Source organism: Chrysochloris asiatica, unplaced genomic scaffold (assembly GCF_000296735.1).
Source record: "Chrysochloris asiatica unplaced genomic scaffold, ChrAsi1.0 scaffold00035, whole genome shotgun sequence".
Taxonomy (NCBI): domain Eukaryota; kingdom Metazoa; phylum Chordata; class Mammalia; order Afrosoricida; family Chrysochloridae; genus Chrysochloris; species Chrysochloris asiatica.
In genome coordinates this window covers 7686371-7712937 of record NW_006408553.1, presented here as the reverse complement: position 1 = coordinate 7712937, position 26567 = coordinate 7686371, and the positions used below count along the sequence as shown (strand labels likewise).

Genomic DNA, 26567 nt, shown 5'->3' with positions numbered 1-26567 from the left:
TATGATAACAAAAAAAACCCCATTCCCAAATGGGATTTCATCCACAGGTATAGAGATTAGGATTCATATTTGTAGGTATCTGGGGGAACACACAATTAAATACAAAACAGGCCAGGGTAGTTATAGGAACCATGGCTTATCTTTACAATAGATGCTAAAGCAAGATAGCATTGTAATCTTTCCAGCAAAACACACACACACACACACACACACACGTCTTGTTAAGAGCAAGACTTATTCCAAATTATCCTCAGCAATCTGGAGCATTCACTTTCCACTCTTCTTATTCACATACCAAGCCTTGTCTTTTGAATAGGAATGTGCTGTGGGTTAATGCACTGGACTGCAAAGTCAATTTGAAGCACAAGGTCAATGGTTCAAGCTCACCAGCTGCTCCTAGGAAACCTATACAGGGTTGGAATGGACTCCATAGCACTTAACAACAACAACAACAAGCACAATAATGAGTGGAGCAGGTCAGTGCCTCTCCTTCACTTGACCTTTATGCTCAGACCACAGAGTGGAGAAGGCAGGAGTGGAGTTCAAGGGACTGCTGGGAAGGCTGAAATCTTGGCCAAATGTTCTAGTGGCTGGTGTCCCAGAACTTTGAGATTCGAAGAGGTTTTGTTTAGCTCAGCAAATGTTTCCCAGGAGAGACGCTCCCCAACCTTGATTTAATACTGACCCCAAACGATGTGAATCAGGCATGCAAGAATTATAGTGACACTGACCTAGCCACTGGGGGCTAGAGTTAAGAATGAAGCAGCCAGCTGATGTGAAGAGGGGGGAGGCATGCAAGAACTCCCAGACTTGCAGACAGTACCCATTTAGCCTAATTTGGATGGCTTGCCGACCATAATTCAACCAGATGAAGATAAAGAAATATGCATATCAAGGATCAAGCATGTCTCCCCAGTGTACTGGGTTGATAGGGACAGGCAATTTAGACTTCGACTATGAAGAGTCCTGGTGTGGTGCTGTGGGTTAATCTGTGGGTTAATCAAAGTTGGTTTGAACCACAAGGTTGGCAGTTCAAGCTCACCAGCCGCTCCTTGGAAACCTTATACAGCGTGGCTATGGGTCAGAACTGACTCGAAGGGACTTAACAACAAAGGCCCTAAGTGGCTGGCTTACAAACTTTCATGAGGGTGCTTAGTATCAGAATGAGGGGAGTAAGACAGAAACTCTACTAAATAGGTTTCTTCTAGTCCAGATGACTCTGGTGATGATGGGAATAGGATTTTATGATTCAGTTGTGAGTAATTGTTTTCAGGACTAATGGCATTGTCACAACTGTAAATACAGAAGAGATGCAACTAAAAGGCGGTGGGGGAGCAGTTCATCTGTCACTTCAGGAACAGAGGGCCCTAGGACCATCAAGAGGGAGGAACATGAGAGGAGCGAGGTAGAAAAGCAGCAACATCAGAGATGGAGGTGGAGGTGATGGCCATGAGAGACAGAGCAGCTGAGGACTCTAGGCCCATGAACTGAGAAAAGCAGTGTGCCTGTGGGCAGGAGGCTGGCTTGAAAAATGTGCCCTTTGGACATTTAAACAAATATATATTTTCAATGTGGTATATGACGCATTCAACAACCACAACAATATATGTATATCAAAAAAAAAAGAAAAAAGGTAATACAGGTAAATACTGTTGGCTAAGGGTGCGTGGAGGGGATTGTAATATAATGATTTTCTGATTATAATATTAGAATGATTTGCTGGTGATCTGCCCTGTGAGCCTTCACTTACTCAACAGGAAATAAAAGTTAAAAAAAAAAAAAGAAAAAAGAATTGTAGTGATAGTTGAGCAGTTAAGATTATAAAATATGTAAGGGGGAAAAATAACACAAGCTAGTACATTTTGTTTTGGACTGGCGTCTCCCTCCTCATCCCCTTCATGACTTTCCATGTGGATTATGTCAGCAACCTCCCTGCCTGCAGGTTTCAGACTGTCTTCCCAGGCACAGTAAATACAATGCATCAGGTGGCTCCCTAAATCCATGGAAGGTCTTCATCTTGGTGGTCTGTGCTAGATAGATCCTCTGGTCCTCCTGGTTTGTGTTCTGCCTCCTGCAACAACACTCCCTCAGGGGCAGACGCCTCAGTATATTCTGTGGCCAGTTCAGGAGCATGACCAGGAGCTTTCTGAAGTTGCTCTTAGAAGAAAGACTCTTCGTAGCTGCCTTCTTATTGCCTTCCCAGTTTATGTATAAAGAGATCAACTCAGGCCCTGAGTGTGGGGCATGATTGCAGATAAAGGATCATTGCTTGAGACCATTCTACATTTTCTTGTCATATGTCCCTCTGTCTTCTGTTCAGTGAAGATCTTTATAAAAGGTTGGAGCCTCAGTTTCTAAGAGGTGCCCAGCCAGAGTCTTCCTCCTCCCCTCGTTCTGTCTCTTGGCTGAGGCTACCAACCAAATTCTCCTGTTCCTGGAGGCCCAAGGGACCAGCCTGGTGTTTATAGTTACTTGAAGCCTTGTTGGTGTTTGGATGGCTTGTTAAAATTGGAAGGGCCTCTAAAGTACTAGATGTACAAGGTTTTCAGTTTACAGAAGAGGTTTCTGAGTGCCATCAGGAAAGCAAAAGTGAGGATCTTGGAACCAGCTCTGACTTTGCCTCTTCCACTTCTGTCCCTTGGTTTAGGTGCTTTCTGAGCCTCAGTTTTGTCATTCATTAAATGAGAATAATATCTACCTTCAGTAGTTCAAACTCACCAGCTACTCCTTGGAAACCCTATACAGACTCAATGTCACTTAACTACAACAACAGCAACAACAACAACAGGGTTATTGAAAGGAGCTGGGATCACTGTAAGTTGGAATTGACTCAATAGCACACAACATAATTGGGTGGTGCAAACAGTTTGTACTCGACTGTTAACCAGAAGGTTAGCAGTTTGAACCCATCTAATAGCACTGCTGAAGAAAAGGACTGAGAATCTGTTTTTGTTGTAATTACTAACAAGAAAATCCTATGGAGCAGTTGTATGCAGTAATATAAAGGGTCACTATGAGTCAAAATTGACTTGATGGCAACAAACAACAAAAGCAGAGTTATTGTGAGGTCAAATGAGACAATCAATGTGGGGGAAATTAGTAGGTGTTCAATTAATGTTAGTTCTTCTATTCTTTCCCCATTATCTTTTCCTGTAGTACTCAATTCTCTAAACATAATCATCTCCACTAGGCTGTGAATTCCTGGAGAATGCAAGACCCATGAAATTCTTCTCAGGTTTTCCAGCACCTAGGTCAGTGTCTAGCATATTCCAGGAGAGAAGATTTCAAATGGACCAGTGCCATGCAGACAATGGCAGACACTTTCATTAGGGAAATAAAAAGCTTTATTATAAGTATAAAAGGAATTGTTGTTTTCTGAATGATCCACTGTCTCCAAGTCTTCCTCTAAGGTAGACTGAGTGCCCCTTTCAATCCCTTTCACAGATGAGAGTCCCTCTACTAGTCACTGATCTCATTTCCTGGGCCTCCCAGCTACTGGGTGTCCCCTCAGCCTGCCTCATAGAGCACTGTCTTCAAGGTCAGCAGCAGAGCGCCACACATGAAGACAACCAGCAGGTCTCTAGACTCTCAGAACCCCACCCCCCAGAGACTTCTGCCCTCTGGCCAGGGCCTCCACAGCTGCATCACCATCACCATGTCTGGGACCCCATAGCCAATTTCCTGTGACTCATTCCTTCACAGAAGCACATGAGCCATGAGGTTGTTTCTGGGACTTTTATTTTTTACTCTTTATTTTTTAAAGCCATTGAAGATGGGCAAATGCTCGGTCCCTTTTGGGCTGTACTTCCCTGTGGCTAGCCTCCCACCCGCCTCCCCTATCCCTGTTCCCTCCCACTTGCGGGTAGCTGGGAATCAGCTTTGAAAAAATACCACCACCCTGGTCCATGCCCTCCCCCAGCACCAGACCTGGGAGTGCCAGGCTGTGTGGTGATCCAAGGAAAAAAGGCCCTTGGTTCAGCCCCTTTCCCTGCCCTGTGGGGAATCTCCTAGCCTCAGGGGGTTCTCCCTTCCTGCCATAGGCACCCCATTTGGAAGAGGAGCAGATATTTCTGGGGTCCCTTTCTCCCCAGTGACCTTGTGCTTGCATTAGCGAAGCAGGGAGTCCAGGTGGAGGAGCTGTCAGGTCCATACCAACCCCTAGGATGCTCTCATCTTAAATTTCTCTTCTCCTGCAGCGTCACCTTTTCTGGCTTGTGGGGTCCTGCCAGGGGATCTTTTTAGGGGAAAGTGGAGAAAGGAGATCACAGAGGACTTCTGCTGCTTAGACGGTAAAATCCTTGAGCTAAGGGTCAGGAATGCTTCTTAATTGGGGCCCACTTCTCTTCCCTGAGGTGGGTTTCCTCCAGCCTGGGCTATGCTTTTGGGCTCTGGTCCCTAAAGAATGAGAAGTGTATCTGGGAATTCCATCCCCCGTTGTTTTCTTCATCAGAGCCTGTGTATTTAGGAACCTGCGGAATCAGCAGCGAAAGCTTCTGCCCACAGATGCAAGGTGGCATAGAAGTTTCTGAGTTCCCAGGTCTTTCTCTTCGCTCTCTCTTCCCTCAGCTGGAGTAGCCTCCTCCCTCTTCTTTTCCTTCCACCACTTCCTCTTCCCCACCCACCTCACCCCCACTTGGCCGGGTTTGCTGGACTCAGCCCCCTACTCCCACAGCAGCGTGGGGAAGGTAGCGTCCCTGGTCTCATAGGGCCGCTGTTAGGACTTCGCAGAGATGGGGAAGACGGGACTGGGGACCCGGCGGCCAGCTGCGGGAGAGGGAGCGGGCCTGCGGGGCGGACGGCCGGGCAGTCAGACGCTGTGCGCGCCCAGGCTGAGCACGGAGAAGGCGGCGCGGTGCTTGCGGAGCAGCAGTCGGATCTTCTCGTCGTCTGAGTCGGGGTCCAGCGGCTTGTTGTACTCGTCGTCCTCGGTCTCGGAGGCCGCGCGCTCCCCGCCCGCACTGCCCGGCGCCCGGGGCGTGGAGGACGAAGGTTCCAGGGCACTCTTCTTCCGCCACTTGGTCCTTCGGTTCTGGAACCACACCTGGGATGAGGAAAGACTCTGAGGATCCAATGGCCCATAGAGCCTGGGATCCAATGGCCCATAGAGCCTGGGGAATCCCAGCACACGCAGGGCCCCTTGTGTAGCAGGAGACTCCTCTCGATGGCACGTACAAAAACGTGAAAGAAGGGAATTTACACTAAAACAATGGGAGCGCGGTGGCGCCGTAGGTTAAGTTCTGGACTTCGAACCACAAGGTTGGCGGTTTGAGCCCACCAACCGCTCCGAGAACATTTACAGCCTCGGAACCCCTATACAGTCAGAAGCAACTCGACAGCACTTAACTACGACAGCATACTAAAACAAATAGATAAATAGTAGACTGTAATTTCACCTCATTGGGAGAAAGAGGGGCAATAAAACGAAAATTAGTATTGTGAGTACAGCAGCCCTTTCAGCGTGGTATCCCTCCTTTCCCCTCCCAATCTGGGGCACACGGATAGGAGATAGTGGGTCTCCGCAGGGCAGAAAGGTCTAGTCCAGATTAGGGCACATCAGTACATGCTCAAAGAGTCACTTCTTCTAGTTCACAGACACTCAGGAATGATTTCCCTCCTAAAGATAAAAACACCAAATGCCCATTTCTTGAGATAGTTGGAAAGTGTGCAAGAACACTTAGAACATGTAAGGGGATTCACATCATTTCCTTCCATTTAATTCATCAGCTCTTACTCCAGAAGAGTTACTAGTAGAGGCCCACTACAGATGTCAGAGCCATAAGCAGATCCCACACCTGGGATCGGGCACTTCTCTTAAATCTTAAATCTGTTGCTATTTCATACAATAGGGCAGTTCTGGCCTAGGTCAAAGCTTTATCCTTTGGTGTTCCCCACCCAAAGTTTCTCCAGACACTTCTGGCTTCAAGGTTGGAAAGTTGTTCCCAGGGAGTATTAGGAGTGGGTGAAGCTGCTTTCAGTTCCTGTGGTATGCAGTGTGAGAGCATGAGGTTAGCCTCCCTAACCCTTGCCTGGTATTTTCAACAGCTTCATATGTATGTGAAAATTGGACAGTGAATAAGGAAGACTATAGGAAAATTTGATGCATTTGAGTTATGGTGTTGGAGAAGAATATGAAACGTGCTACGGACTGCCAAAAGAACAAACAAATCTGTGTTGGAAGATGTATACCCAGAATCCTGCTTAGAAGGCAGGATGGCCAGACTTCGTCTCTCATGCTTTGGACGTATTAACGGGAGGGACCAGTCCCTGGAGAAGGACATCATGCTATGTAAAGTGGAGGGTCAGTGAAAAAAGAGGAAGACCCCCAAGATGGATGGACACAGGGGCAGCAGCAATGGGTTCAAGTGTAGCATGTAGCAACAATTGTCAGGTTGGCGCGGGACCTGGCAGTGTTTTGATTTTGTGTGTGTGTGTGCATAAGGTTGCTGTGAGTGGAACTGACTTGACAGCACCTAACAACAACAACCTTTACCTGGAATCCTGGTGTGGTGCTGTAGGATAAATACTGAACTGCTAACCACAAGGTTGGCGGTTCAAATCCATCAACCGCTCCTTGGAAAACACTATGAGTTTGAATCTACTTCACAACAACACTTGCCTGAGGCTCCCATCTGTCTTCACTTGTATGATGATGGATAGCAAGAAGTGTTATCTTCATTTAAAAAATTGTAAGCTAAGGATAGGAAGGCATTGGTGTTTCAGTGATAGAATTCTCATCTCCCATGTGGGAGGCCCTGGTTCTATTTCTGGTCAATGTACATAAAGTGCATCTGTCACTGGAAGTGTGCATGCTGCTATGAGGCTGAACAGATTTCAGCAGTTTCCAGGCTAAGACAGACTAGGAAGAAAGGCCTGGCTATCCCCTCAAAAACAAAAGCAAAAACTAGCCAGTGAAAACCTCTGGGTCACAAAGTTCCAATCTCTTTGTGCATGGGATTACCATGAGTTAGGGTTGACTAGAAGGCAGCTGATAACAATAAGAACAAGCTAAGGGTAGCTAAGGAACAGATTTGAGCCGGTCTCCAGACTCATAACCCAGCCCAGCGGCTGCCATCAGCTCTTGGAATTTCTGACAGAGGCAATGCACACAGGGAAAGCATGAGACTTAGAATCCTGCAGATCTGGGTCTGAGTCCCATCTCTGTCACTTACCAGCTAGGTGATCTTGAGCAAGAGGCTTAATTTGGATTGTTTCCTCAGTTGTAAAATGGATAACACTAAACACCTCTGGTAGCGTAGTGGTTACAAATCGGGCTGCAAACCTCAGGGACAACTGTTCAAAACTACCAGCTGTTCCACGGGAGAAAGATGAGGCTTCCTGCTCCCATAAAGATTTACAGCCTCGGAAACCCTGTATAGTGTCGCAACCGACTCCACAGCACATAACAACAACAACAACAACAAACACCTCAAGTTTGCTGCAAGGATTAAATGTGGTACTACGTATGAGGTTCTCAGAATGGGGCTCAGTATTTTGTTACTGTTAATTACAATCTTTAAGCCAGTTAGGAAGGAGGCGTGGTGGTGCAGTGGTTCAGCACTCGGCTGATAGTAGAAAGGTTGGTGGTGGAAATCCACCAGTGACTCTATGGGAGAAAATTTAGCAATCTGCTCCCATAAAGATTCCAGCCTAGAAAATACTATTAGACAGTTCTACTCCACGACACTAGAATGCTATGAGCCAAAAATTGACTTGATGGCACACCTAATAACAATAGGATAGTTAGATGGAAATGCAATGCCTCCAAGACTGAGACAGCCTTTCTCCCAGGAGCTGTGTGACTGTCTTTTATGCAGCGGCATCCCGGTTCCCCACACACAGACTCACCTTCACCTGGGACTCGGTCATCCCCAGAGAGTATGCCAGCCGTGCCCTCTCAGGACCAGCCAAGTACTTGGTTTGCTCAAAGGTTTTCTCCAGAGCAAATATCTGGTGTCCTGTGAAGGTGGGCCGGGTATGCTTTTTCTTGTGGATGCTGTCACTCAGGGGGTCTGGTGCTGGCGGGAGGAAGGAGGTATGGGTGAGCAGGGTGAGGGACGGACCAGGGGCCACACCTGCCAAGTTCCAGCCCTGATTTGTCTCTCCCACAGGACACTCCATCCTACAGAGAGGCCAATGAGGCTGCCTGGGGCACTGTGGCATTCCTGGCCTTTGGTAACAGTGACTGTGACCTCCGCCATGTCTGAGTAGGAAGGAACATCAGGAAGGGTCCTGTTGGTCCCGGTTATAGTTACTAGGGATAGAGGGGCTTGGAATCCTCCAGAGGTCTTGTGCTTCTCCAGCTTGTGGTTTCTGTAGTTACGGTTGTAGCTCCCCTTTCCAAGTTTTGTCTCTGTCCCAGGGACTTCCCTTTAGATGACCAGGATAGGGATTGTCACCTCCCACTCACAAGCAGGACCCTAGGGGTCTATGAATTCCTTTTCACTTCCTTACTCTCAGGTCCCAACTTCCCAGGTCTCCTGGAAAAGCAGGGAGGGGTGAACTTCTAGCCCCAAGTTGCTGCTCTCCCATGTCACCAGGAGGCTGCGACCATACAGGAGAGCCTGACCCCACAGAGGACTCAAGAGGACACAGCAGGGGACTCAGAGGAAGCAGAAATCCCATGTGTCAGGTCTCATGGGTTAGACCTTGTTCAAGGCACATCCCAGTGTGTCCTGTTATAGGTGAGGGAACTGAAGCGCAGAAGGTGAGGAGACCTCCTGAGAGACCATCCGCCTCAGTCTTCTCTTCCTTTACCTTAATCCAGACATTAACTTTCTTAAATATTTCCCTGTGTGTGTATGTGCATTTGGGATTAGCACTAGGTTCACCCCCCCACCACTATCGAGTATGGGGGAGGAGAAAGTGTGTCTGTGTTGTATGTGTTGGGGTGGAGGGAGGGAAGATGAAGGTGAGAGAGAAAAAGACTGAGAGCTTGAGGCATATCAGAAAGCACCCTGAAACAGGGGTTATAAAATTGAAGTCTGCATCCTCCGCATTTAACTCTCATCCCAAAGCCATGAAGCCAATTCTCACTCAGAGGACCCCTACGGGAGAGAGTAGAACTGCCCCATAGGGTTTCCAAGGAGCTCTGGTAGTGTAGTGGTTACGAATTGGGCTGCTAGCCTCTGGGTTGGCAGTTCGAAACTACCAGCTGTTCCGTGGGAGAAAGACGAGGCTTTCTGTTCCTGTAAAGATTTACAGCCATGGAAACCCTGCACAGGGTCGCTGTGAGTTGGAACCGACTCCACGGCACATAACAACAACAGCAACAATCTTTCTAGAAGCAGACTGACACATATTTCTCCCACAGACTGGCGCGGAGGTTCAAACTACTGACCTTTGGGTTAGCAGCTGAGTACTTTGAACCTCTGTACCAGCAAGACTCCTTTTCCCCCCACCTCCATGTTGGTACTGTTTTGTTGTTAAGTGCTGTGGAGTCAGTTCTGACTCATAGTGATCCTGTATGGGGTTTCTGAGGAGTGGCTGGTGGGTTTGAACCACCAACCTTGTGGTTAGCAGTCAAGTGCTGATCCTATAGTGCCATACTAGAATTTATGAATGGTGTTGAGTACAGGAGTCAGACATTTTTACAGGGAGGTTAAGGGCTGCTGCCCCTTGGTATGTGTCCTAGAGGTTTGTGGCGGTGGCCCCACGTCAGACATTCCCTGTCTCATGAAGGATGGACTGATTTGTTGGCAAAATGCCTGTCAGGAGCAGTAAAAGCAGAGGAGGAGGTAGGTGTGCTTTTGAGGGTTTCCTTGGCTGCCCCAAGTCCCTACTGCAGGGGAGCCCAGCGATCAGACTATCAGCAGGAGTGGGTCCCTCCACCCCTACCCCTTACCTGACCTGGGCAGGGTGTCAGGGCCTCACAGATGGCTCCTACCATCTGGCTATATGTGCTCTGCATCTTTCTCCTGTCCCTGGACCAGCTCGCTACAATGTGGCCTGAGGATGAGTAGTAGGCTGTAGAGAATGCCTATCCCCATAACCAGCAGCTGGGTTCAGCCTCTGGGGGCTGGGTGGGTTGTTGTTGCTACTGTTGATGTGAGGCCTGGGGAGGAAGTGGGAAATGGCCCCCTCACTTGCAGCTGGAGTTAGGATGGGGTCAGGGAGCATTCTTCATCTCTGTAGGATGTCAGGGCATGGGTAGGCTCTTTGGGAAGGCAATCCAGTGGCAAATTCTCTTGGTTGGGGGATAGCATTTGCCTGTATTCTGAGGACTGGATGGTGGTTGAGGTGAAGAAAATGGTGGGAAAAGCAAGGAGAGCTACCAGCTGGAACCCTACATAGGGTATAGGCTGTGTAGTTTTTACCAGACCTGGAGTCTTCCAGGTGCCCTAGGACAGGAGTTGGAAAGGGGTGGGGCTAGGAATCAGGACAAGCAAAGCTGGGATGGGAGTGGGCAGGAAGTCAGTTTAGCACTAAGCTAAAGAAGTGGATCCGGGTGCCTGAGTTGGACTGTCTAATGGCGACTGAGGTGGGTGGCCAGAGCAGACTGCCCTGAAAGAGTCCCCTCTCACCCGCTTTTCCTCCCGCAAGACTGCATGGTGCCTGGGTGGGGTGGGAGCCAAGGTTTCCCTGTACTCACTGTTGCTGCACTGTCGTCCGCCTCGCCAGTCCTGGCCGGTGTCCGCCCAGCAGTTCCGGGTCCGGGTGGGGTACTCATTCCCAGCCTTGGAAAAATTCCCTACCTGGGGGCCATAGTAGACCCCTTGGGAGCCAAGTCCACCAAAGCCTGTCACATGGGGGTAGCTGGAGAGGAGGCTGCTGTTTGGCGTGGCCACTGGCCTGCTCAAGATGTCCGTGATCCCGTGAGGTGTCCCAGCAGCCAGCTGGGGGCCCAGGCCTGGAGGACTGAGCTTGTAGAAGGAGTTCTGCACCGAATACTGGCACATGGGAGACTTCATCTCTGAGAACTGAGCCAGCGATGTGTTGTTCAACAGGAATGTCCCCTGCAGGTTGGACTCCATGATCCCCAAGACAGGGAGAAAGAAGGCAGCAGGGCCCTGGCTGCCCAAATTCAGGCCCCTAAATCCTGAGAACCCACACTGTGGCCCAGAATCCCATGGTATGTTTAGAGGGTCAAAATGGGTCCCAGAGCCCCTGACCACCCTCCCACCTGAAGCATCCGGCCCGGTCTTTGCCCAGGGATTGGGCACCCACGTCAGCTGCTCAGAAGGGAGGTGCTCACAAGGACAGGTGAGAGGCCTCACCAATCCTGCTTCAGCTATCCCTGCCCTGGCCTGGAGAAGGGTGGCTCCCCACTCCTCAGCTCAGACCCCTCCTCTGACTCTGAGTCTGGGGACCCTCCATGAGAAGTTTTAAGTTCAGAGAACCAACATTTCCCTGATAAAGATATGGTCCATTAGAATACAGGCCCAAGACTGGCTGAGCTGAGAGAGCTGCACCGCCATTGGTCGGAGCCCACACGGGCCTCACATTGGTCTTTCCTAGACAAATTGTACTTTGAAAGATTGACTGTAAAATCAGCCAGTTCATGTGTGTGTGTGTGTGTGTGTGTGTGTGTGAGAGAGAGAGAGAGAGAGAGAGAGAGAGAGAGAGAGAGAGAGAGAGAGAGACAGAGAGAAAGACACAGAGAGAGAGACAGAGAGAGAGAAAGAAATAAGCTCTGAAAAGAGTTTATCACCAGAGGGTGCATTGCTCCTGGTTCCCCCAAGACCAACATCTAGATAAAGGTGGGTGTTTGGGAGGTTTCTCGAAGCTCAGAGTTCCTGCAGCTGCTGCCCTGAGGGAGAGGAGGCCAACCTTAGAGGTAAATGACCTTCTGAGGTGTTCAGACTCTTTTATGTGTGGATGCCTGGCAGGGATGCCTGGATGTGCTATGCTGGGACGCTGGGATGGGGTAAGTGGGAAGGTTGGATAACACCTGCTTTCTGCTGGGAGTGGGGGTGGGGGCTGCCTATTCCTGTGATTGTCTTGAAAGCCTGAGGATGGAAGATTGTCACAGGGGCCAGGGAGGAAGGAACTCTGAACATGGCGAGTCGTGTGCACCTTCCTGCCCACTGAGGCTGTGCACATGCTCCTGCCTCTACCCCTGGGGGCCTTCTCTGATTCCCTCTGTCAGAATCATCTCCTCCTCCTTGGCACCACAGAGGAATCATTTGTGCCTTTGCTGCAGCAAGTGCCCCATTCTTTCTGCTTTAGTGCCTGAGTTTGAAATCTTGGATGCTGGATGGCAGATGATTCAGCCAAGAATCCCAGTGTTGGGCATTTAATGGATGCTTAGTAAATATTTTGATGGATTTGAGGGATTAGACAGGACAAATCACAGAGCACACATATGTGTTCTTTTCCTTTCCCCTAATGAATTTGACAACACACAAGCCTCTCTACCTGGGGGCAATTTTCCACTGTATAAACAGGGAAACTGAGGTATAGACGAATCAGAGTTGGCACTCTAGTTACTTAGGTTGTTTCTGTACACATCTGGGCAGCATTCTTTCTTGGAGTTGGTTGCTAAAACTGGAAACCTGCATGTCACTGGTCTGAACAGGCAAAGTGGCAGGAAAATAGTTTTGTCAGACAGATGAATTTCTGTTTCTCTTCACTGGCAGCTTCAGAGTTCTTCCTGGTCAGGCTGGCTCCCTTACTAACTGTGGTCTGCGCTATGATGGGGGAGACAAGAGACACCCTTCATCACTGGGCTTCCCTGTGGTTTACAGTGGGGAGAGGGTCCCCCCTCACATAGCCTGACTTTCCCATTCTGCTTTCATCTGTAAACCACCCCCTCCCCCCGTGGTATAAATGGCTTAGGTTGATTCAAGGAAAATTGTAAGAAGACCTCTCAAAGGCCGTGGAATTTTTTTTTTTTGTAGAAAAACAGCAACAACAAAAAGGTTCTTATATATCTGACTTGGCATTGCTACCAGATAGCATATCACAACTCTGAAAAATTTAATTCTCGTTCCTCATGTGGTCCCCCTCTTCCCCCACCAGCCAAGCACTCCAGGCAATTCAGATTGTAAATCTTTGCTTTAAAAAAATCCTTTCGGTGATGCTATGTACATAGATACAGCTATGATTGGCCCACTGGTCTGGGTGGCCTCTCAGACTCTGAGAGAAATTTGGAGAGGGGTGGGCATTATGAGTGCTCCTAGGACCCTGTGGCTTTGATTTGGACACCTCCTAAGATGGGCATTTATGAGGAAAAAAAAGTTTCAGCAAACAATTTGATTCTTTATCCCAAGCCTAAGACAGGCATTCATGTTTGCGAATCCCAGGATAACCAAACTGGAAGATATTTTAAGCAACTGTTCACTCCTTTCCCTCATTTGCCAGCTGGGGAAACCAAGGTGAGTTAGCTTTGCACAAAGTGTCACTGCTAGTTATGAACAGAACCCTCTTCTTTCCATGTTGTTGTTAGTTACTGGTGTGTTGATTCCAATTTGTGGGGATCCCATGTGTGCAGGGTAGAACTGCTCTGTAGGCTTCTCAAGACTGTGAACTTTTGGAAGCCAATCACCAGACCTGTTTTCTGAGGTACTAACCTTTCAACACAACCATTCACACCATCCAAGAACTCAAATTCCTCCCCATAGTAGGGCACTTTCTTGAATTAGTGACTGGCATTGAGTTCAGTGGCCAGACATTGTTTCAGGGAGTGCTCAACACCCCCAAAGAACAGCCAGGAAGGAGAGATGGAGCCTTCTGCCATGAGTCAATTTCTTTATTAATTTTGACATTTGTTCAGCTGGTGTAGGGAAAATGGTCTATACATCAGAGTGGGGGTGGTGGGGAGTTCTCTCCCCGTAACAGAGCATGTGGGAGAGTCAAGAAAAGGTTCATTTTCATAACATTTTTTAAAAAATCAAGGTAATTTCAAAACTTCTAAAAAGCGTCTAATGTGCAGACTGCAGCATTCTCTAGGCATCAGGTGGAGACCCCAAACTCCTCCCCTAACAGCTCCTACTAGCAACTGGAGCGTGCAGCCATGCCGCCGAGGGCCTGGGGCCGGCGGGCCAAGCAGCCATGCCAGACAGAGCGGAAGGTGCCAAAGCACAGCCTGAGCCGCGGGACCCACGCGGGGTGCTAAGAGGGGCTACTGGGTTCGGCTGCAGCAGCGACCCGGGAGAGGGAGTACAGAATTGAGGCGGGAGAGGCGAGCCCTGCTCCTGGCTTCCTTGGGCCTTCACCCAACTCAGCCCCACGCGCCGCCTGCCCTAGCCCGCCGCCGCCCGGAAAGGGACGCAGGGCTCGGGAGCCAGTCGGGTGGCGGGGCGACAGCGGAGACCCGATCGACTCCCGAGCCCGCAGCATTGTGGGTGGCGTCGTCCCCCAGGCGAGGGGCACAGCCGGGGAGAGGGTGCTTTGGGGACAAGCAGGCCCTCTCTTCCCTCGCGCCACGCCACAGCCGACCCAGATCGAGCCTCTCTGCAAGGGCGACAGCGCCCACTTGGAAAGAAGCACTCTGACGTGTACAGCCTCAGAGGAGGAGACCCAGAGACTAGGTCTCTTCTGACAGTCTTCAGGGAGAATGCTGGCCACACATTTGAACGTCTTCTCCCCTCCCAACTCCTTTAAGAAAGCAAAAGCAAAACCCGCCGGGAACACACGAAAACACATTGGTCGGGGGCGCTGGATTCTGGCGGGCTCAAGGCGCAGACCGTGCCGTATCTGGGCGGCCCGGGCAGGGCGGCCGGCGGCTCCGCAGCCCCCAGGTGCCGTCCTCACTCGGCCTGGGGAGGGCACCGAGGGGACGGGACTGGCGGGCTAGGGGCCTGCGGCGGAAGGGCCGGCTGTCCCCGCTCCACAGGGAAATCTTTGGGTGTGGTCACTGGCACCACGGCCTTGGGGCCTCTGACACTGAGGGAACTCTGTGCTACTTGGAAGGTTTAAATGTTATCTCGAGGACACCTCAGACGACCGGCAGAGAAGGAAGGTGACAGGACATTCAGAAACAGCAGCTCTTTTGAAAGCGAGAAGAGCCTGCCACAGTCACTCTCCTGGCCCTAGAGGGCGCCGCCGCAGAGAGCGGGGGCGCATTGTGCTGATTTGGGCCTTCCTTGGCCAGAGGCGCTAGTGTAACTTTAAGGCTCTTCCCTGATGGCACCAAGGCGAGCTCCTTTCTGCCCGGACCTGGAGCCTGGCCTAGGAGGGTCTCCTTCCTAACTCCGGGCATGTTGGTCATCAGTAGCTCTCTTCTTCTCCTGCTCTCCTTTCCCTGGGGATATGGTCAGGAGTGGTCCCCTCACTCTGCCTCTCCAGGTGGGGCGAGAGGGGCGTGGTCAGCCAGAGTGGGGCACTGAGGCTGTGCACTCACGACCCGTCCAACCTGCCAACTACCTGGAGTTAGAGCACCAAGCTTGCTCTAGGAGACCTCAGGATTGTCGTTGACTTCTAAGAACTGGCAGATACATTCACTAACCCTACTCCCTTCTTTCTTCTTTCACTGAAAGGACAGGCTGTAGCTCCTTCTCCTGCAGCCTGGAGAAGTCCTCAGGAGCTGAGCTGTTAGTGCTTTGTACATACTGCTAAAGTGTTTCTATTGGTTTGCATAGTATTTATTGTTTTTCATATACACAAGGCTGATTACTGTACAGTTTACACTTTGAACACAGACTATGATATAAGTGCTTGAAGATATAGAAAACCTCTTCTCTATTGAACATGCTGGTGCAATCCTGGGACAGCCACGGCCTTCCACCAACTGAGAGAGAAGACCCTTTCAGATGGGGTGCTGGCTCCCTTTGAACTCTACAGCTAAGCCTTGGGGTCCTTGCCTCAGATTCTTAAGTCCCGAGCACAAGGAACCCTGAATGCACTCTAAAGGTAATGATTTTCCATTGGAAGATGATTAATACTGAAACTGGCAGAGAGAGAGAAAGAGAGAGGGAGCGAGAGAGACAACGTAAAAAAAATTCCAGTTTATCCACAGGAGATTCTATACAGCTTCAGATATCACAGTAAAATCTGTGTGTATACTGAGTGGAGGGGAGAGGTGAACATGTGTGTGTGAGTCCTGAATGTCATGTAGCGCATTCTGGGAGGAGCGGTCCCACTGGGGAGTGGAAGGGGACAGTCACAAATGGAATGGAGATGTGTGAGTGGATGGGGAAGGCTGCCAGATAAGGACATGGGATTAAGGTGCTGAAATAATTTCATGTCCAGTTTCCTTTTTTTTTTTCCTTTACAGAAAACCCACATGGATTTCTTACAGATGAGGTTGGAAGAAAACTACCCTGTTCGAGGTTAAAAAGAAAATGATTTAAAAAGAAATACCATCCCCAGCCACAAAGAGCCCTTATTCACATTTGCGTTCTCGCTCTCTCTTTGCACTTGTTTTCTTTTTCTTTTCTCTCTCTCTCCCTTCTTGCTGCTTTTGTCCTGATTCCGACAGAGATCCGTCACTAGAGGCAGGATTGAGAGGACTGTAGGTCATGCTTCTACAGCCTGTCATTCATGCGAATAGGAGACTAAAGGAAGTCTCTTACTGAGCTCATGCCGTGAACCTAAAGGAACATGTGCACCACTTCAGTCGTCCTCCGGTACAGCTCTCCTCCTGTGTGCATGGCAGAGTGTGTGGAGTTCAGGGGTTGGGTGTCGAGGTGTGATCCTGAGGGACAGAAAGAGACAAGGGGTCACTTAGGTTATAAAGTGGCAAATCCCTGACAAAAACCCAATTACAAAGTTTTGTGTCTAGTTGCTCAGGCAGGATCTGATTCAGGAAAAGCAGCCACCCCTCGCAAGGTAGGGAAGTCCCTGGGTGGTACAAATGGTTAACTGAAAGTTTGACCATTTCCACCCACCCAACGTTTCCTCAGAAGAAAGGCCTGGTTATCTACGTCTGAAAAATCAACATTGAAAACCTTGTGGATCACAGTTCTATTCTGACACACATGGAGTCGACTCAATGGCAAGCAGTACTGATAACTAGCAAGATGATGAGATGAAAGGCATTGAGCTCTTAAACTCTGCCTTTCCTGAACTACCATCCACTGCTTCCCAACCTCCCACTGAAGAGGCTGCTGAATGAATGAACTCCTGGGAGCACCCTCCTGTGTGGGTTAAAGGAGCTTTTGCCCTCACGGAGCAGGTAGGCAGCTCCCAGGCCTAGGCTGTCACCTGAAAGACACCCCCATGAGCAGGTCTTTGTACCATAGGAGAGCAGACCATTTTCATGAGCCAAGACTTGAACCACAAAAGGGACTAAGCTAGTTGGTGGTGTCCTCTATTTCAGTTTAGTTCAGCCAACATGAATTGATGTCTGAAGTCCTGGTGTGGTGCTGTGGGTTAATGAGCTGGACTGCAAAGTCAGTTTGAACCACAAGGTCGATGGTTCAAGCTCACCAACTGCTCCTTGGAAACCCCATAGGGTTGGAACTGACTCGGTGGCACTTAACAACAACAACAACAACAACAACAAATGTGCCAGCCATGGGACCCAGACACAAAGCAGGTAAGAGTCCTCTCTGGCTTAGGAACCCATAGCTTCAGGGATGACAGTTCCTCTGGTTCACAGCTTTTATTGTCAAGTGACACTGGTTCCTCTTGTGTGTCCCATGGATGGACAGTACTGTGTAAAGAGAGTTTTAAAAAAGAGGAGCAACCTCCCTGAAATATTGTGTGCTTTAGGTTTGAAACCAGCAGTTTCTCCTGCAGAGTGAAGGGCCAATTCAGCAGCCTAGGATTCATAGTAAGGCACCCTCACTGCAATCTCCTTGTCCCTCATCCTCCAACCTGGTGTGAAAACTCCATGTATTTAAGACCAGTCATTCAGGATTCTGTCTGCAGGGACCGTGGGACCCATCAGGAAAAAGGCAGTAGGAGGATTCTTGAATACCAAAAGAGAAAGTGACACACAAAGGCAGAAACTTATTCTGAGGCAGCACAGTTTTGGGTCCACAGGAACAGGGACTGGGGTGAGAATGCTGAAGGTGACCAAGTGGTCTCACTCTATGAAATTCTCCAGGGATGAGAGAGGGGTGGTGTTAAGTTCCTTGCCAGATGCTACTAAAAAGCTAAAAAATCAGGTACCTCTACTGCTGTCCTTTGAATGAACTGTTACCCTTAAGGACAGGACTCTTCCATATTGAGAGGTAGAACTTGAGCTCCCCCTGAACTACCTGGGCATTTCTATAAGCCAAGTCTGAACCACAATGCCCTCTGCCTCTGTCTCTGCTTGTGCTTCTCCCCTGGCAAGGATACTATCCACTCTTTTCTCAGCTCAAGTTCTACCCAGCACCCTTAACAAAATTCAGTTCCCCTCATCCAAGAAGCCTTCCAGATAACTCCAGCTCTCTCATGTCTCTCCCTTCTGCACTCTGGAAACTCTTTTGGTCTCTACATTTTATTTAGAGAAAGAGTAGACTGTGATAGATACGAGTAAGAACCCTGGAGCCAGACAGCCTACATTCAAATCCTGGTTCTGCCAATTACCTGTTGCGTGACTTTAGTCAACTTACTTAGGCTCTCTGTGACTCAGTTTCCTCAGCTGTAAAATGAGGATAACATTAGATTGTTGTGCTAATTAAAAGATTTAGAATATACAAAGTGGTTTGAGCATCATATGAGTGTAAATCACATGACTGGGACCCTGGAAATACTTCCAGTTGTGGCCTGTCTTTCCTTCTTGTCTACATTATTTCCCTGGATGAATTGTGAACAACTTTGAGGGCAACTGCTAGAAGCTCTGGGTGGTGCACGCGGTTAATGCACATGGCTGCTAACCTAAAGATCTGAGTCCACTCAAAGGCACCTTAAAAGAAAGGCCGGGTGATCCACTTTAGAAAAATCAGCTATGGAAAATGCTGTGGAGTTCAGTTCTATTCTGACACACATGAGGTTCACCATGAGTCGAGATCAAATGGAAAGAAACTGGTAGAGGCAATTATTAGTCCTGGTGTGGCGCTGTAGGACCAGCACTGAACTGCTAACCACAAGGTTGGCAGTTCAAACTCACCAGCTGATCCTTGGAAATCCTATACAGGGTCGTTATGAGTCAGAATTGACTTTACAGCACATAACAAAACTCCTTTTAGTGTTCCCCTGGTATGGCACTGTAGGATAAGCACAGGACTGCTAACCACAAGGTCAGAGGTTCAAATCCACTAACCACTCCTTGAAAACCCTATACAAGGTTACTGTGAGTCAGAAGGATCAACTCAATAGCACTTAACAACAACAACACAGTGTTTACCCTAGTGCTAATCCCAAATCCCAAACCAACGGCTATTGAATCTATTCTGACTTATAGGGATCCTATATGACAGAGTCCTGGCATAGCTAATGTGCTGGACTGCAAACTCATTTGAACCTAAACGTTGGCAGTTCAAACTCACCAGCGGCTCCTCGGAAACCCTATGCAAGGTTACTATGGGTCAGAACTGACTCTACAACACTTAACAACAACATAAGACAGAACAGAATTGTTCCTTAGGGTTTCCAAGACTGTAAATCTTTATGGGTGCAGATAGCCTCATCTTTCCCTTTTAGAGTAACTGGGGGGTTTGAACCAACAACTTTCTGGTTAGCAGCCCAACACCTAACCCACGGCACCACCAGGGTTCCTTATCCTAGTGCTAAGCACTCCTACATGAGAGACAATGATAAAACTTGCAGCCTATGAAAGACCAATTAGCATTTCCCACTCATGTTTCTGCCCAGGCACTGAGCAGAGGAGAAAGCCCAAGCCTTAAGAGGCCGTTTTAGCACAGACCCTCAATTTCATCATTGGGTAAATGAGTCTCAGAGAGGAGTTGTGGCAGGTCCAAGTTGGAACATGTAAGTAGTAGCTGGGGTAGGGTTAGAACTGGCTTGGGCTCATTTTGCCATTCCAACACTTCTCTTGGTTTCACTCAGAGAAAGGTCTTGCCCTTTAAAAACTCAGAAAACGGCCCCTGCCCACTCCTGATGGCTGTGCTGCCAGTTTCTTTCCCTCTCTGCTATCTGGTCACCACCCAACGCTTGCAGCTCCTCTTTCCCAAACCCCAGATTTTAATATACTTGCAATAGCTGAAAGTGAGGATGGATTGCAACTCAGAACTAAATAAAACAGCAAATCAAAATACCTTGCTTCCCTGTCCCTTTTTAAACTTATTAAAACATCCTATTATTAGAGCTAATGCAGGTTTTGCAAACCCAGTTTTCTAAACGGAAAGGATTTCTGAAGAAATAAAAAGGCAACTGTCTTTGAATCCTGTATGGCTGTGGAGAGTCAGTCTCCTGGTAACCCAGGGCACTACCAGTCTGCCTTGCTACCAGCCCTTCCAGCTGTCCCATTTTACCCCTTCAGCAGGACAGAGACCATAATGAAATAAAACCAGTTGCTCTCAAGTAGATTCTGACTCATGCCAACCCCATGTGTGTCAGAGTAGAAATAGATTCCATAGAGTTTCCATTGACTGGTATTTCAGAAGTGGATTACCAGGTGTTTCTTTCAAGGCACTTTTGGGTGGACTTGAACTGCAAATCTTTTAGTTAGGTGCTCAGTGCCTTAACGGTTTGCAGCACCCTGGCACTGAGACGCTAATACCTGGACCTAAATACTCAGGAACAAAGCAAAACCCACCACCTGCTACTGTTTGCCCCCAGCCTTCATCTTTAAAATATTACCAGAAAACACCATCCTGCTCTACAGTAAGTCTTAGGTGCAAAATCCTTCCCAGCATTGGGAGTGAGGCAGGGGCATCAGAATGGACAGTTTCAGTCCATTCAATCCTCACCCCAACCTGCATTGGAATGTTCCACCCTTTGAGGGTTTTTCTCATCTTCACACAAACTATAACCCTCATTCATTACAACTCACTTTTTCTACATAAAGTCTACAACTGTGCCACATCACTTCTAGCAAGTTTGGGAAGGAGAACAAAACCAGCCATTCTAAATTAACCTCCAGGAGGAATAAAAATCACTTCAGGTGTTTAATGCAGAATTTAAGGGTCCAGAACAAAGTCTAGGAATTTGCATTTTAATGCAACTTCTGGATGACTAATGTAGGAGGTTTGTGGATGACACTTTGAGAAACAGCGGATGAGAACTTCATACTTGATAAAGCCCCTTCCCGAACATAAACTCGCAGATCACCACAACCAGCCTATAAGAGAAACATCATCATATTGCTATTGTGTGAATAAGGAACTGGAGCCTTTGAGAGATCAATTGACTTGTCTTGGGTTACATTACAAATGAGATCTGCAATTGATTGAATGCCAGAATATACATGTTCGTATTTACTCTTATCCATAGCTCTTACAGGTACTATTTTTAAATCTTTTTTTTTTTTTCAAAAAAGAGCAACACACATTTCAGGAGGGACTATTGTCATCTGCCCTTAAGGAGACTAAAGTTAGGGTAGTTAAAAATTTTGTCTAAGGAGCACTGGTAGCATAGTGGTTACGAGTTAGGCTGCTAACCTCAAGATCAGCAGTTTGAAACTACCAGGCATTCTACAGAAGAAAGATGAGGCTTTCTGTTCCGGTAAAGATTTACAGCCTCAGAAACCCTAGGCAGGGTCTCTATGAGTTGGAACTGACTCCACAGCACATAATCACCACCACCACCACCAAGGTGTTGTTGTTGTGAAGTGCCATCGAGTTGGTTCCGACCCATAGCGACCCTGTGTAGGGTTTCCAAGGATCAGCTGGTGAGCTTGAACCTCCAACCTTGCAGTTCAAACAGCTTTTCAGTCTGGCACATTAACCCACAGTGCACACCAAGTTACTGTGGTTCGAATCTAACTAGAAGCTCCTCAGATGAAAGGCCTGCCGATCTACTTCTGAAAATCAGCCACTGAAAACCCTGGGGTACATAATTCTACTCGGACACACATGGAGGCACCATGAGTTGGAGCAATTCCCTGACAACTGGTTTATTTGTTTGTTTTCAACTTAGAAACAGGGGGAGCCAGACCTGAGTCTAGACTCCAAAGCCCCAGCTTTCGCTTTCTCTGAAACCAATTCTTGCTTAGGAGTGGTGGAAGTGGCTATTGAGGATCAGACAGCCTTCAGGCTATTTGTTAACTATTCCTCAGTCTTTGTTACAAGGAACCCTGGTGGTGTAATGGGTTAACTGTGGGGCTACTAAACTCAAGGGTGGCAGTTCAAACCCATCGGTCGCTCTACTACTCTGCCCTATGGGGTCATTATGAGTCAGAGTTGACTCCATAGCAGTGGGGTAATCTTTGCTGTTGTTAGGAGGGTAGAGGGTTTTATGCAGCTCCCTGGACCCTTAGGGACACAGGTGGAAGCCCTGCCTCACATTTGCCCCCTTCACCACTGCCCCTTGCTAGCCTATTGAGAGAGGTCTCTGGACTGTCCTGGAGCCAGACTGCTCAGTGTTCCTCATGTCCACGCTTGTGTCATCTGTTCCCTGTATGACAGGTGGGGACTTTGGCCACTTTGAAGATTGTCTATAGCAAATTAACCCCTGTAGGCTGGATTTTCTTGATTGCCTCTCTCCAGTTTAAGAAAATCAGCAGAATCTCAGCCCAATAGAAGCTGAACTTCAGAGCTGTTGTGGCTGCTACCATAAGAAAAATGAGGCACCCTCTGCCTTCTCTAGTTATATGCACCTTTGCATTATCTCCAGCACCAGAAAGTAGCTCACCACAACTTTCTGAACCAACAGCCTGGCAGTGTGAGGGTTAAGCCGGTGACCTACTTAAGCTGCTGAGGAGTCAGGTCTAATTTTATACTATAACTAGATCCGCCAGTCCCCTTTCTGCCCAAGTGCTGAGATATGACCAGAAGGACAGAGTCAGCACTTCTAGAGGCTCAGGAGGCAGCGGGCCTGCTGAAAGGCGAAGTCTGTGTGGACTTGGCCCCAGAGCTGGGCCCTGGGGGCTTAAAGGGTAACAGCCCGGCCAGTGCTGTGCTGGGCCCTCAGTGCTTCCTCGCTTCCTGCTGACTCCCACCCCGATGCATCCTGTACTGAGTTGCCCCGAGCTGGGCACAATGAAGGGCCTCGGGGCAGCTCAGTACAGGATCCATCAGGGAGGACAGAGACCAGAGCTGGCCGATGAAGTCCCTGGCACTGCACAGGGCGCTTGCAGGACCATCCGCCGGGTGCAGAGTCTTCACGAAGCCCCCTCATGGCCCAGCACCACACACCTTCCACTTCCGGCACAAGCCCCCATGCTTAGGCACACATGCCCCATGACAGCTAACCACCTCCTAAACCCCAACCCTCCTGACTTGTGGGGAGAATGGTGTTGAATTTAGCGCTTTCCTAGAAAGCAAAGGAGAAACATATTTGAAGGAGAACCAAGGAGAATATAAGTCTTGGGCTCATCCAGACTTGTAGGTTTCAGGTTCAACAGACACAAGAAATAATTGAGAGCTGGAAGCCTATCTTCATCATTGGAGCTCTTTCTGGGGGCCTACATGGCTCCAGGCTACACAGATTTTTACTATCCTCTCCAGCACCTGTCCCCCTCATCTCTGAAGCCCCAATCGCTTCTTTTCAAAGATGTTACTAACTTAGATTTATAATGGGCATTTTTTTTTTTTTTTTTTTTTGCTCATCATGGCATTTTCTCAAGTCTGTATGTTTTCCAAGTACTTCCTGAGATGTAGGTCAAATAGATTACTGACTGTTGATGAGGAACTTGCTACTCAGGGCTACAGTTAGTAGGTTGGTGAATTAGAATCTATGCTCTGAAGGTGCTCTTCCTCCCCTGACCCAGCTGTAAGGACTTGTTTCCATCCCACATCATGCAGGCCTGAGGGAGTGGAGCTGTGGAAGGGGTGAAAGGGGATGAGAGGATGAATTCCTGGGAGAAGAGGATGTGGGTGTGGGTGGAGGTGTGCAGCCTTCCAGGAGCAGCCAGCCATGCAGGGCAGGTGGAGAAAGATGAAAGACGGTGTTACCTCTAAAGAGGTTTTTCCTGGGAGAGAGGCTTGGGGATCACTGTTTTCCCCTTTTCAGGCTGGCTCTCTTCACTATCTGAGCCCCTTTCCTGCCCTCTATCAGGTCCGGCTGTAGGCTACTCCCTCTCAGCTCCACCTGGAGATGGTAGCAGAGACAGAAGGCAGGACAGATCACACAGAGAGATAGGTGGAGCATAGGTGAAAGAATGAAAAAGGGCTCTGGAGGCTCAAGGGGGAGCCAAAGGAGGTGAATGGAGAGTGCATAGTGCAGGGGGAAACCCAGAGTGAGCTGGAGCAGGTCTGGCTGAAGTTGACAGTGTTGGGACCACTCAGAAGAGCCAGAGACTCCAGAAGGCTGGTGCCACTGCAGTAGTTAGTACCTTGGCATGTCTCATAAATGAATCAAGATCAGCTTCCAGCTCACTAGCATCCTGCAGGGGCCCCTCAACAATCACCTCCTCATGCACCTGGGTGTCATCGGCACCAGATGAGTCTATCTGCCGAACAACTTTGCGAACAATCTGGAAAAGAGAGACAAGGAGGTAAAAAGGGCTGGTCAAACAATCAAGACAGCACCTTGAGATTCAAGGGAAAGGCAGCCTTTGTCCTGAGAGGTCCTTCCTTGATTGGCCCACTCCCACCTCCACTCCCAACCCCTCATCACATTATGAAAAAACTCACAAGGGACAATGACAGAGAAGATAGATTTGAAGAGAGGCCTTAAAAGGCTTAAGGATCAAGGTTTGAACATGTGTATGTAACTTCTATCTCTGGGCGAAAGCACTTATTTCATTCTGCCCTGTGCTATGTATAAAAGCTTATGTATGCTGTGTATCTATCTTCCCCTTAGGACTGTAAGCTCCTGAAGGCAGTGAGCATTTCTTTGTCATCAATAGTAATGCGAGTCAATCCATTCATTCCCTCATTCATTCATCCCAGTATTCAAACTACCATGTATTCTGCCAGTGTCTTAGGAGGGGGAGATGAAACATACACAAGACATGGTCCCTGCTTGCAAACAGCACACTGTGCAGGAGGAAACACGAACACAGAGGGTCTGCTTCTAAAGAAGTGGCAATGGTATCCCAGTGGACACGCACACAAGGTCTTTCCTCTTGCTCATACCTGGCAGAATGACCCCACACTCTATAGACAAAATCATGTCTGCTATCAATTCCGTGGATTTTCACCTCTTTTTAATTTTAGGAGATACGTGGTAGGTCAGCATGACCATACTGCTCTCGTAAAGCTCTGTTTTCTGGGATAAGCATCATGGGACTGTCTTTGGGCTGTTCCATGGGGGCTATTTCAACAGGCTGAATCTGGCAAAGAGGCTATGAGGAATACCATGCCTGGACTGCAGAACACCAGAATGTCAGCACCTGAATTGTGCCTACTGAGCAGTAAAGGGGACAGAAATAGCCATGCTTATGTGCATAAGGTCGCTATGCGTTGGTACCGACTCGATGACACCTAACAACAATAACAACAACAACATGCCCTCTGTAGGGGCAGGAGCAAACAGTTGTGAGCTCTGTATGCCCATCATCTTCCGGTCTACCTGCCTCTCCCGGTTCCTGGGGACTCTCTATACCCACCTTCTTGGTAACAATGTTTCCTTGTTCATCCGTGAATTGTTCCTCCGTCACCTGCTCCCCTGGAATATTCTGAAGCTCATCCCCCTGGAATTAGAGAAAAGGTGAAAATCTGAGGTTGGTAAGTGGTAGTTTGGGAATAAGAGGGAGTGGAAGTAAAATAGCAGGAGCAGCAATAAATCCCCATCATCTTGGGAAACTCCAACTCAGCAAGTAGGGACAGCCAAACCAATGGGCTCACTGAGTGTCAGAGGGGCTGCAATGGAGTCTTGAAGGCAGGATGGAGCCTAGAGTTTGGAGGCCCTGAAAGTGAGGCACCTAATTTATATTTCTATAGCAATTCAAGGTTTACAAAGTTTACAGTTTCCCTGAATGTGACTGGTCTGCCATCCCAACACTTCAGGTTGAGAATAGGCCTCCTAATGCCCAGAGCTGCCATTCTCTGTCCTCACACATTGCTGTGTATGTGTGGGGTCTCCACAGAGCCTGATCTGCTGAAGTCTTTCTGCTCTTCTTTTCCAGTATGTGTCCTGACTTGGAGTCTAGCACTTTACCCCACTCTCCCCAAAGCCCAGCCCAGAACTCTTCCTTTGCCATGGCCCTGGTGGTTCCCACCTCCAGCCCAGTCCTGCCTGCCTGGCATTTACCTTCAAGAAGACCCGACGCCGGACCACCCTGGTGGAGATGGTCTCTTCATCATCACTCAGACCCTCGCTCTCCCCCAGCTCCTTGTCCAGCTCCTGGTGGATGTGCTTCAGCACAAAGCACAGGGAGCCCTTGACAATGTGCATCACGTTCTGACAGCTGACCAGGAAAAAGCTCAGGAGCACTAGCGTGACCAGGAGCTGGATGATGAAAGTCCACATCCTCACCTCCTCTTCAGCAGCCTGGCCCTCCGGTAGCTGGTGGAACCAGGGGCCCAGCTGCTGCTGAAGCGCACCTTCTCATTCTCCTCTTGGACTCCTGAGCTCCCCAGTGGCCCCATCCATATTCTCTGTCTCTCTCTCCCTGTTTCTGTCTCTCACTCTTTCTCCAGGGACAGGAGAACCAGAGGCCCTAAGACTAGAATAGCTGGATCTGAGTGCCCTCCTTGCAGAGCAGCTCCAGGCTCTGCCCTCACACCCAAGTGACGTCTGGCTTCTATAAT

At 48.8% G+C, this 26567-nt stretch overlaps 2 protein-coding genes across 4 annotated transcripts; both read right to left on the bottom strand.

Annotated features, from left to right (window-relative positions):
- Positions 1–4807: 4807 nt before the first annotated feature.
- On the bottom strand, positions 4808–10970 carry NKX6-3 (NK6 homeobox 3). The gene is made up of 3 exons (XM_006859933.1): positions 10589–10970; positions 7846–8015; positions 4808–5041 (listed from the first exon to the last, which is right to left on the bottom strand). The coding sequence occupies exons 1-3, from the start codon at positions 10968–10970 to the stop codon at positions 4808–4810; spliced, it is 786 nt and encodes a 261-aa protein (XP_006859995.1).
- Positions 10971–16546: 5576 nt separating this feature from the next.
- Positions 16547–26309, bottom strand: LOC102827741 (ankyrin-1-like). 3 transcript variants are annotated; one of them, XM_006859930.1, is made up of 4 exons: positions 26068–26286; positions 25424–25507; positions 24206–24346; positions 16547–16573 (listed from the first exon to the last, which is right to left on the bottom strand). In XM_006859930.1, exons 1-4 carry the CDS (start codon positions 26284–26286, stop codon positions 16547–16549), a joined length of 471 nt encoding a protein of 156 aa, XP_006859992.1. The 3 variants fall into 3 exon arrangements, with proteins under 3 accessions (XP_006859992.1, XP_006859994.1, XP_006859993.1); XM_006859931.1 differs by lacking the exon at positions 16547–16573 and adding an exon at positions 23863–23961 and having other exon boundaries at positions 24281–24346; XM_006859932.1 differs by lacking the exon at positions 24206–24346 and having other exon boundaries at positions 26068–26309.
- Positions 26310–26567: the final 258 nt, after the last annotated feature.

Coding starts and splice junctions, on each gene's coding strand:
- LOC102827741 (XM_006859930.1), bottom strand. CDS start 26,286: ATGTGGACTTTCATCATCCAGCTCCTGGTCACGCTAGTGCTCCTGAGC. Junction 24,347..25,423: donor GAAACATTGTTACCAAGAAG/GTGGGTATAGAG, acceptor TCTCTTTTCCAG/ATTGTTCGCAAAGTTGTTCG. Junction 16,574..24,205: donor CATTTATGAGACATGCCAAG/GTACTAACTACT, acceptor TCTGTCCCTCAG/GATCACACCTCGACACCCAA.
- NKX6-3 (XM_006859933.1), bottom strand. CDS start 10,970: ATGGAGTCCAACCTGCAGGGGACATTCCTGTTGAACAACACATCGCTG. Junction 8,016..10,588: donor CGGACGACAGTGCAGCAACA/GTGAGTACAGGG, acceptor TCCTCCCGCCAG/CACCAGACCCCCTGAGTGAC. Junction 5,042..7,845: donor TGACCGAGTCCCAGGTGAAG/GTGAGTCTGTGT, acceptor TCCTCATCCCAG/GTGTGGTTCCAGAACCGAAG.